The sequence below is a fragment of the Sinocyclocheilus rhinocerous genome, unplaced genomic scaffold, assembly GCF_001515625.1.
Source record: "Sinocyclocheilus rhinocerous isolate Xijiao unplaced genomic scaffold, SAMN03320098_v1.1 scaffold628, whole genome shotgun sequence".
In the NCBI taxonomy this organism is placed as follows: Eukaryota; Metazoa; Chordata; class Actinopteri; order Cypriniformes; family Cyprinidae; genus Sinocyclocheilus; species Sinocyclocheilus rhinocerous.
The window spans coordinates 253,509-264,358 of NW_015650779.1; the positions used below are offsets into that span (position 1 = coordinate 253,509).

General features: G+C 36.7%; 1 protein-coding gene across 1 annotated transcript in view; it reads right to left on the reverse strand.

Moving 5' to 3' along the window:
* Positions 1-4,202, reverse strand: part of tent5bb (terminal nucleotidyltransferase 5Bb) — a 15,237-nt gene extending 11,035 nt beyond the window's left edge. Inside the window, exon 1 of the mRNA XM_016517913.1 lies at positions 3,784-4,202. Within this exon, the coding sequence (XP_016373399.1) occupies positions 3,784-3,939 (156 nt within the window). The 5' untranslated portion in view covers positions 3,940-4,202. The remainder of the gene's footprint in view (positions 1-3,783) is intronic.
* Between the last annotated feature and the right edge of the window lie 6,648 nt (positions 4,203-10,850).

The following is a 10,850-nucleotide window of genomic DNA, read 5'->3' on the forward strand; positions in this document are numbered from 1 at the left end:
AACAACGGCTCTGTGTAGTTAATGCTGCTCAATGTGAAAGCACGCACGTGATGGAGATTTACCGCTGATTACAGAACCGGCTTTACTGATAAGATGCGCGTTAAATATCGCATGCGATTTATCGTGCAGCCCTATTAAAAAGGCTGTGTTGATTAGCTCCCCCTGCAGGTAAGGGTGTATGGTGTAATCCATTGGTCTCAAACTCAATTCCTGGAGGGGCCACAGCTCTGCACAGTTTCGCTCCAACCCTAATCAAACACACCTGATCCAACTAATCAAGGTCTTCAGGATCACTAGAAACTTCCAAGCAGGAGTGATTTGGAGCTGGTTGGAGCTAAACTCTGCAGAGCTGTGGCCCTCCAGGAATTGAGTTTGAGATCAATGGTGTTATCTGTACCTCACACTGATTCCAGCCCCTGGTTTTAACCAGGATTATGTTACATGCTGGAGGGATGAATTCCTTTAAGACATCCATTCACATACTCAGAAAAGCACCTGTTCTAAGACAGGAACAATGGGAATGGCTTAGATGTAGAGTCTGTGTATCCTTTCAGATAGAAAAAATGTAATCCTGAGGACTTAGTTTACACTCTGGCCAAACAAAAAGACTTACCAGGCTCCTCTTTACCACACGGATGCCATGTCAGCTCTGGCCCACAAGTCTACTGTTTCCAACAGGATTAATCCGCTGTTAACCTTATGTGCCACAAACAAGCCAACTTTGTCTGCTAAACGGGCCAGTGTAAGCCAAGCAACACTGCAGTAATGATACCACTGAGAAAAATTAAATAGTGGTGATTTGTGTCAAGAGAGTTCTTTCTGCACTTGGTTATAAGGACGGTGAATGCTTTACAACAACACCAAATACTGATACCAGGAAACAAACAACCTTCTGGTGGGCTGATGGCCAACAAATTTGAGAGTTTGCCTCCTGGTGGTTGTAGATGTGTTATATTGTAGACAAAACTACAAAAATACGGCAAGCTCCAATCAGATCGCCAGAATGCTACTTAACAGTTGAGATGCACAGGTTTCTATCACTCTTTCAGGAAACAAAATTATGTTTTCACTGTAAAAAACAAAAAATGATACGATCAGTAAGTCATGGCAACCTATGTTTTTCTATTTACTCATCAAATTAAGCAATTTTAACTTTTCATATGCGTTACGTGAAGTTTTAAGTCAGTTTAATATAAATTAAGTTGAAATGCCTTGTACATCCAAGTTAAGGCAGCAACTGAACTTAAGTTTTAAGTTGAAATAATAGGTGGAATTGTATTCAGTGTAAAGGATTCTGTGTAAGAATGAACTAATCACTGGACTTGATTCAAATCTTTTAAATATATTAGAAATAAGAGTAACAGTAATGATACTGTAATTGATGAGAGTTTTTGAGGCAGTTGCAAGCAAACTACATAGTCATGAGCAGAATTGTATATCGTTTGTCTTCTGTCTGGGAAATAATCTGTACTTATTACGTTTGGATGGACAGTAACTCTGTGGACGTAATTGGATGGAAAGTAATGAAGGTGTTTTCAGTACAGAATATTCAGGGTTTTGGAAAATACTTTCAGATAAACCCGCTCCTAAACAAGACAAACTGCGTTTGGTTGCTTTATATGTCAGTCAGACAGTCTCATCCTGTCTAAATAAACTGCAAAGTGAACCAGATTTTATGCTAAGTCAAAAGTCGGGCTATGCAAGACTACAGTTGGTAGGTTGTAACCATGAACTGTAGAGTAACTGTAATGACTGGTCATCATGTAAATGAACTACTGGCCTTATTGAGAGAGTCTTATTTATAATAAAAGTGGATAGTTTTCATAAAGACAATCAAAAAATGAATTAAAGATGAGATACTGCAAGACCTAAAACCTTCTGGACATGTCTGTGGTTCTCACATTAGATACGAGCAGATGGTAGAGTAATGAGCACATTCATCTGAAAGGTCAGTGATGTCATCAGAGAGTGGCCTAATTTCGAATAGCCCGTTTAATACGGCTGGGTAAAAAATACTATATATATCTCTTGTTTCATGGTTAATTGTGTGAACTGGCTTCCTTGCAACAGTGAGGTTGCAATTAAAACAAGCCAAATGAAGGGAAATACTCCATTCCTTTAAAAAAATTAAAAATAAGCTAACCCAGAGGTTTTTTAATTAGTCACACAAAATGTTGAAGTATACAGAAGTACAAGTTTGAAACATTTATCTCTGCTAATAAAAATGATCTATGCTCAAAACTTCATTATTTAGTTTTTTTTTTATTATTATTATTATTATTATTAAAAAATGAATCTGTTGAGTGTATATTTGTGTATGGAATAATATCATAAATAATATGAAGAGTCTCTCTGGATGTTAAATAGATTAAAGGGAAAGTCGTGAAGTGATTGCACAAACACCTGCTGATATCTGCTGGAATTCGGCACAGAAGAAAAGCTGCCACATAAACCGTTTCCAGTAAGACTGCAAAAGTCATGACTGACTGCAAAAGAATGTATCTATTACAGTAAAATAAGCATGAAAAATAATCTTCTTGGCAACTCATTGTGAAACTGACAGATTATACTGAAATGTAAGATGAAGATGAGATGCTTAAAAAAAATGCTTAAATAGAGATGCTAAAAAACTTCCACATAACTTTAAACGCTAGTATTTTAACATTTTAACAATACCTTAGTGTAACAAATTGTGCATCAAGATGTCAATGCATAAACATTAGTAAATTATTATTATTATTATTATTATTACTACATTAATACATTTACTTTAGTGAAACATGAGCTGAATAGGCCTACTGTCATTTCCCTTCGGCTGATAATGCCAGATTAATCATCCAGTTATTTCCTGAATGACAGTGAACTGTTCATGACACAGGAGAAATAGCATGGATTAACAAGTCATTTCTCATAAACAATGATCCTCATGTAAATATGATTTCATAAATCCTATAATTCCTGCTCTACATGGATGAGGTTAAAACATTATAAAATAGCCAATAAACTCATACCCATGACCACACATCCAGTTTATATGTCGCTTGGCAACCATGAACAGCCTGCAGTTCTGATAATAAACTATATTACTTGGAATATATATATATATATATTATTTATTTTATTTTTATTTTTTTTTTTCATTCTGGTGCTGTACAAACATATCATTAGAATGCTATCTGTTTCATAACCATAACAATTTGAATTGGGAAACAGAACTTTTTCAAATCTTAACTCAAGAATTAAGATGGAATGTTTCTGTGATACAGCCGCTGATTATTATTATTATTATATAATAGTCCTACATTTTAAGTATGTAAATACAGTGTCGTTGATAATAGTGACTAAAAACACCAATTTACTGCGGCATAATAAAATTATGATTTTTATTTTTTTGACGTTTTTGTGAGCATTTGTGAAGAAAATAAATTGTAATCGTAACAGTGTTCGCTTATAATGCCTTGTTTTGTTTTGTGTCCGAGAGAATTCATTAGAATCCTTCAGGAATGTTCCAAATTATTGTAACACTTGGAATCGGAGTTCTATCCACATTTCTTACCGCATTCAATTTTGAACATAGAAAGCCCATAAAGTAGCGAGTTCAACCGAGGTTTCGTACTGATTTATGTGAGTATGAGATCCTGTAACTGTTACCTGTACGATATGCCGTGGCTGAACGGAGAGGGTAGGGAAGATTCAATTTTGAACATAGAAAGCCCATAAAGTAGCGAGTTCAACCGAGGTTTCGTACTGATTTATGTGAGTATGAGATCCTGTAACTGTTACCTGTACGATATGCCGTGGCTGAACGGAGAGTGTAGGGAAGTTTCCTCGGCCGTGGATCGGGACACATTCTCCCAGGATGGAGTCCAGACGCTGCACCTGCTCCCACGACAAAACACAGCAGCGCCGGCTCTGCTCCGACACATCCGCGGAGGACATGGCGAGATCAGTCCGCTGAAGACTCGCGTCTGCTCGGTGGATGTCAGCTGGATGCCCCGACTATATGACCTCCGGTTATTTCGGTTTAGGAGTTGAACGTCAATTCGGTTTCAAAGCGTGGATTTTAAAGGTTATTTTATCAACGCAACAGAATCCAGATACTTATCGATGCACAAACGAACTGACGCGTCTCAGTTCCCCGCAGTCGCGCTACTCACTCCAGGCTAGCGTTCATTCACTGAGTCTGGAACAAGCCTACAAATGCATTTAAACCTGACTCATTTACATACGCCGCTCAGTTGGTCCGCTTTATGAATAATTAGAACGTCCATAAGAACTGAAGTCCATGTGCCCGCCCACCTCGGCTACGTCACATTCCCCGCTGCGCTCATTGGCTGTGGGAGGAGCGTACGGTTGTGTGGGAGCACGTGTTCGGTTTTTTGTAAACACAAACCAGGATTCTCAAAACTAGTTAGTTTATGCATAGCTTGTTCAATAGTACATCTATGATAATGTATTCACATTGTGTTCTCAATGTCAGGAGGCGCACAAACCCTTAAGCGTTTGACTTACAATTGGTTTTGCCTAAATATATACACTCTCATGAAAAAAAAAGTTTAAAAGATGTCACTGGGGTGGTACCTTTTCAAAAGGTACACATTTTTACCTCATTTACCCCTAAAGGATGCATATAAGTACCTTAAAGGTACATATTAGCACCCAAAGTGTAAATATTAGACCTTAATGGTACATATTTGTACATTTTCTGAAAGTGTAGGTTGTACTGAAATGTATTTCTCTCATTGCTTTTTAAGCTGGTTAAATGCCATTTGTCTCTGCTTACTGTGCCATTGTGACACAGTCTATCAGTTGTTATAGTGTTATTACAGCAGCTGTTCTAAAAGAGTTACCGGTATGTGACCTGTTATCTTTTTTCTTTTGACCAACATTTAATATACAGTATTTCGTTTTTCATAGCATGAGAACTCAGCTCAAAAGGAAATGAAACTGAAGAAAGACAATATCATTTGTACACATATACTGGAAATCTGATATCTTTTTATGTGACGTTGGAGCAGTGCTCTGGGTGGTTTCAAGCAGTCTGAACTGAAAATCCTTCATAATAATTTGTATAAAGAAAACATTTATGACAAGTGAGTGCCATAGAACAACATTCTATAAACGGTATGCATGAAGGCATGATAGACATAAGCTGAACAGAGCAATAAAGTGAAGAATGTGAATGATAAGCAGAAAAAATATGACACCTTGAATGAACTAAACAGTAGATAATGAGACCGTTTTACTGCTGCGGTGAAAACTATTTTTGATCTGCACTGTAAAAGTATTTTGTTAGGTAACCAAAACTGTGTTCAATGTGGTGAGATTCAAATTAAATGGTTTTATACAAAATGTATAGAGAGAGAGAGAGAGAGAGAGAGAGAGAGATGGATGGATGGATGGATGGATGGATGGATAGATGGATAGATAGATCTATTATGACTGAATCAACAGCCAAATGAAACACCAATGAAAGTCATTTTTCGGGTCAGATCAGGTAGAACAACTGCAAATTTTTAACACTGTTATGCCTCTTATAAATACAGTTCATTGCCTTGTTGATTTGGCTCCTGGAAGTCTTAAACTTTGGGTCTGGTATTATATTTGATAAGTCCCAAAGGAAGTTTAGGCCTTTTATAACCTGATCAAACAGTAAGGCCTTACCTCTGCAAACATCCTTTATTTTCCCAGGCTCCTTATAGCAAACAGAGAATGTCCTTAGCTCGAAACGCTGCTTGTATATGACTTTAATCCTGCTTCTATTCCGTCATAGAAATGTGATCTATAGCTGCTGGCCATTTAAAAGACGTCATCAAGTGGACCAGCAAGTTACGTGTAAAGTATCATGTGAGGGAGCAGAAACGAAACTCTGGCAGAGAATACAAAAGAGAAGCCTTTTAGAATGCTCTCATTGTGATGATCTCTGTATGCTCTATGAGGAAAAGGTTAGGAAACTGAATAGATGTGACAAATGCTAGTCCATCAGGCTGTCACAACACATTCAGATATACACGATTGATTGATTATCTATCATTTGTGGTATTTCCGTGCTGTACTCAATCACACATTTATACACCCTCGTATTTTCAGTGCTAAAACATTTGTCGTATAGTTTGTGCTGCTTTAACAAAGCTTTTTAAATGCTCACAAATGTTACAATAAATATCTTCGAAGGTAAAGTAAACCTACAAAGATCAAGTATTGTTTACTAAGATCGTTGCTAAGAAATGTGTTTGTGTGTGTTTGGATAAAGAGTCTGTGGTTGTGTTTGATGTTTGCCTCATAAATCAATCTGAGAGATGATGCTGGATCTCACACATTTGCCAAGGCATCTTTGTCTTTTTTTTTTTGGTAACACTTTATTTCGATAGTCCACTTTAGACATTCTATTAACAGTAAGTAACTTTGCAACTACATGTCAACTAGCAGTTAGTAGAGTATTAGTAGACTGTCTGCTTAATATCTTCTAACACTTTCTTTGTCAACTTATTCTACTAACCCTAACCTACCCTAAGTCTACTCTGAGAGTTAGTAGACATGTAGTTGCAAATTAATGAGAATTAGTTGACATGTAGTTACAAAGTTACTTATAGTTAGTAGAATGTCTAAAGTGGACTATCGAAATAAAGTGTAACCTTTTTTTTTATTAAACAAAGCATATGGAAGTTATGTTTACGGAAGTAAAACATACTTTCCATAACCTTAGCAAATACTGTACAAGGTGAATATTACTGCATTTGATAAAAATATTAGGCATGAAATTGTAAAATAAAACTAGTATTGTGATGCTTTGTGGATGCTAAACATTACTGGATAATGTCTGTATTTAATGTGATGAACTTTTCTTGCGGTTTGAAGTTAGTTCTGATTGAACGTCTAGCATCAAGATATCATACAATCATAAAATACAATCTGTATATAAAGGTGCTGTATATACTAAAGCATAAAAATAACAATACATTTGCCGATATTTGGGAAACATGCTAAGTTTACATACGTATTTCTCTGAAAAGCAATGCTACAGACAGTTATTCTGCTGTGAAATGTGTGTTCCGTGTTGGAATGTCTGTTTTTGTTTTGATCTGTGTGACTCCACCCACTGCCAGTTTACCCAATCGTACAGTGTTTCTCAACGGAGATATTCGCAGAGCATCAGGGGAAGCAATATGGTCTGCCACATCCTAACGCCATCTCTAACCTGGATGCATCAAAGCACACTTTCAATATCTATTTGTCAACTTGTCGGTAGCGCAAGCGTGTGGAGTGCGTCAGTAATAGAACGTGCCATCCGTTTACTGTAGCGCTTGCGCTCAGTTACTGAACAACTGATTTAATGAGATCTATGTGCTTTGACACAACATGTCGCACCATTCATGGCCATTGCAGTAGTGTTACTACCACTTGCAGACTAGATGGTGTATCATTTCCAGCAACGACTCTTTACTTCAGTGCTCGCTCTGCTTTCTGTAGCTCAGCTGCCGAACTTCCTGTGAAAACAACAGCAAGCATTTAGACACGAAAAAGCATGAGATGCTTTTTCTTGTTTTGAAAAATTAATAAGAATGCATTTTGTTTGCTGACTGGCTGCGGATGGTTTGAATGCCACATTTCTAAAAAAGTTTATTCAACGCTCATAAATATATCCTAATTTATATTACATGGCTTTTTTGCTCATCTGGAAACTAATGATAATGATAGCTCAAATCCAGTCAAATCAAATATGTGATGAATGTGGCATTCCATGTCTTTTTTGGCATTCAATTCAATATTTTTAAAATGACTGTATATGAGCTAATGTGGGCTGTTATATATTAAATACATGCTTTTAAACTATGTATTATAGCCTATAACTTACACCACCATTCAAAAAAAGGTCAGATTTGTTAAAGGTTTAGAAACAAATGTCTTCTGCTCAGTAAGATTGCATTCATTAAAAAAAAAAAAACTAAAAGCATTAAATCTACAATTTGAAAGAACTGCTTTCTATTTGAATACATTTTAAAATGTGTTTTCCTCTCATGATAAAGCTCCATTACTCCAGCTTTCAGTGTCACATGAATGATCCTTCAGAAATCATGCTGATTGTTGCTCAAGTAGCATTTCTTATTATTATTATAGCTGGAACACCACACTGACAAATCAAAGCAAGATTTGAAATTTAATTGACTATAACAAAGATATAAAGCTCTAAAATAGAAGCTATTTTGAAATGAGGAGCATATGTTTCCCATCTTTGCAATTCCAGAAATGTTGGGACATTTTGTGAAATGCCATAAAAGCAAGAATATGTTATTTGCTCATTTTCTGTAACCTGTTTTAATTGCGTTTGCATCTGTCGCTGATTAAAGTCTGGATGATCCCTTTGGTCTTTGGAACTGAGAACATGACATCCATTTTTCCCAGAAGCAAGTTGAAATGTGGACTCATCTGAGTACAGCACACATTTCCACTGTCTTTTTGATTATCTGGGATGAGCTCTGGTCCAGAGAACCCTGCGGCATCACTGCATAGAAATGATGTATAGCTTTCTCCTTGTGTTACAGAGATTCAGGTTGCATTTCTTGATACAGCATCAGACTGTGTTAAGTGACAGTGGTTTTCTGAAGTACTCCTGAGCCCATGTGGCTATATTAATCACACGCAGCATGACGGTTTCTTATGCAATGCCATCTGAGGGCTCAAAGGTCAAGCACATTCACCTGAGCTTTCCTGCCTTGCCCTACACCTACATGTACTGAGATTTCTCTGGATTCTCTGAATCTTTTCACAATATTATGTATGGTAGTTAGTGAAAGACCTAAATATTCCATAACCTTTTCACTTTTATTTTGCCTCTGTTAACTTTTTTGGAGTGTGTTGCAGCCATCGATATCAAAACTTGTTTATATTAACAAAATGCATATAAGTTGGTCAGTGAAAACATTGGAAATATTTTCTTTGTACTTTGTCAATTAAATCAAAGTTAAAGAGAATTGACAAATCACAGATTCTTGCAGATTCTTTTTTATTGCATTTTACAAAACGTCCCAACTTTTCTGCACTTGGGTTTATACTTGGTTTTCTTTGAAGTATTTGTAAGCAAATTTTCTCACAAAATGTATTAAATATTGTAAAAGAGTGTTCATATGTCAGAAAGAAAGGAAATTCAATATATTCTCAAAAAACAGGGTATTTTCTAAAACTAAGGGATAAATACAGAGTTCTGGCATGAAACTCTAGATAGCGCAGTCCGATAGGTCCAGCTCAATCTGACCTGGCGACATCATTGTCACATGGCAACTGATTGGTTCTCTCCTGTATCGGTAGCCAATGAGCTTACTGCTCAATATTCAAATACCTGGCTTTTGTTTGCTGTAGCAGTTTGCAGTGCACTTCAGAGCAGCCTAAATCAACATCTACGATAAGTGAATGCTCTTCTAATCCATATCGCTGTGTATATTTGCATGGTCTGCCTAATTGAATACAAAATGAGAAACCATAAACAAGTTTAAACTAAGTGTCATGTTAGCAGTTTGCATTGTATGCAGCAGCGAAATATTAAGCATATTAGCAGAAGCATTTAGCATCTGTGTTTATACAGCTGGAGCAAAAGGCAGTTTAGAGCTTGTAATCGCTCTGAGGACACGTTAATAGGAACGAATATGAAAACAGGTTAAATGAAATAAGCATTCTTGTGTATGCATTTCAACTGGGGTTCTCCATATACATTGTCGATTATCCCAGTGTTCACGTTCGTTATTTCTAAGGTCTATGTTTTTATTGTGATGAGTGCGTGGTTGATTTCAGTTGCACGCAGTGTCAGAATCATGCGCTTATCACAGTCATATCAACGATGGTGTTGTGGGAGAAGGGAATTAAGAGTTATTGCTTTGGTTGTTGCAGTTCCGAGTGAAATGCATTATGGGTAGTGTAGTTCGGAGAAATGTGCTCGTGAGACGTGTGCTATCGCTGTGCTGTGTAGTTCAGAAAACAGAGAAATAAAGTTTATATTCTGCTTTATTTGTTCATTCAAGTCAGTCCACCCAGGAGTTTGTGCACTATAATGCAAAAAGAGCTCACTCAAATACTGAGGTGCTAAACCATTCAGGGCTTCATAGGTAATTGACAAGATTTTAAAATGTATGCGATGTTTAATAGGGAGCCAGTGCAGTGTTGACAGAACCGGGCTAATATGGTTATACTTCTTGGTTCTTGTAAGAACTCTAGCTGCTGCATTTTGAACCAGCTGGAGTTTGTTTATTAAGCGTGCAGAACAACCACCCAATAAAGCATTACAATAATGCTATCAAATAGCACACCTAGGTTCCTAACTGATGACGAAGAATTGACAGAGCAGCCATCAAGTATTAGACAGTGTTCTAGGTTATTACATGCTGAGGTTTTTGGTCCTATAATTAACACCTCAGTTTTTTTTTGTTGTTGTTTTTTTCAGAAGTTAACAGTAAGAAATTACTACTCATCCAGTTTTTTATATCAACTATGCATTTTGTTAGTTTTGCAAATTGGTATGTTTCACCAGGCCACGAAGAAATATAGAACTGAGTATCATCAGCATAATAGTGAAAGCTAACATTAAGTTTACTAATAAAAACTCCCAAGGGTAATATGTAAAGCGTGAAAAGTAACGGTCCTAGTACTGAGCCTTGAGGTACTCTATAATGCACTTGTGATTGGTATTATACCTCTTCATTCACTGCCACGAATTGATGGCAGTCAGATAAGTACGATTTGAACCATGCCAGTGCACTTCCTCTAATACCAACATTATTTTTTAGTCTATTCAAAAGACTGTAATTAACTTTAATATCCAGTGAAGACAATTAGACTACATTTTATTTGATGGGGGGCGG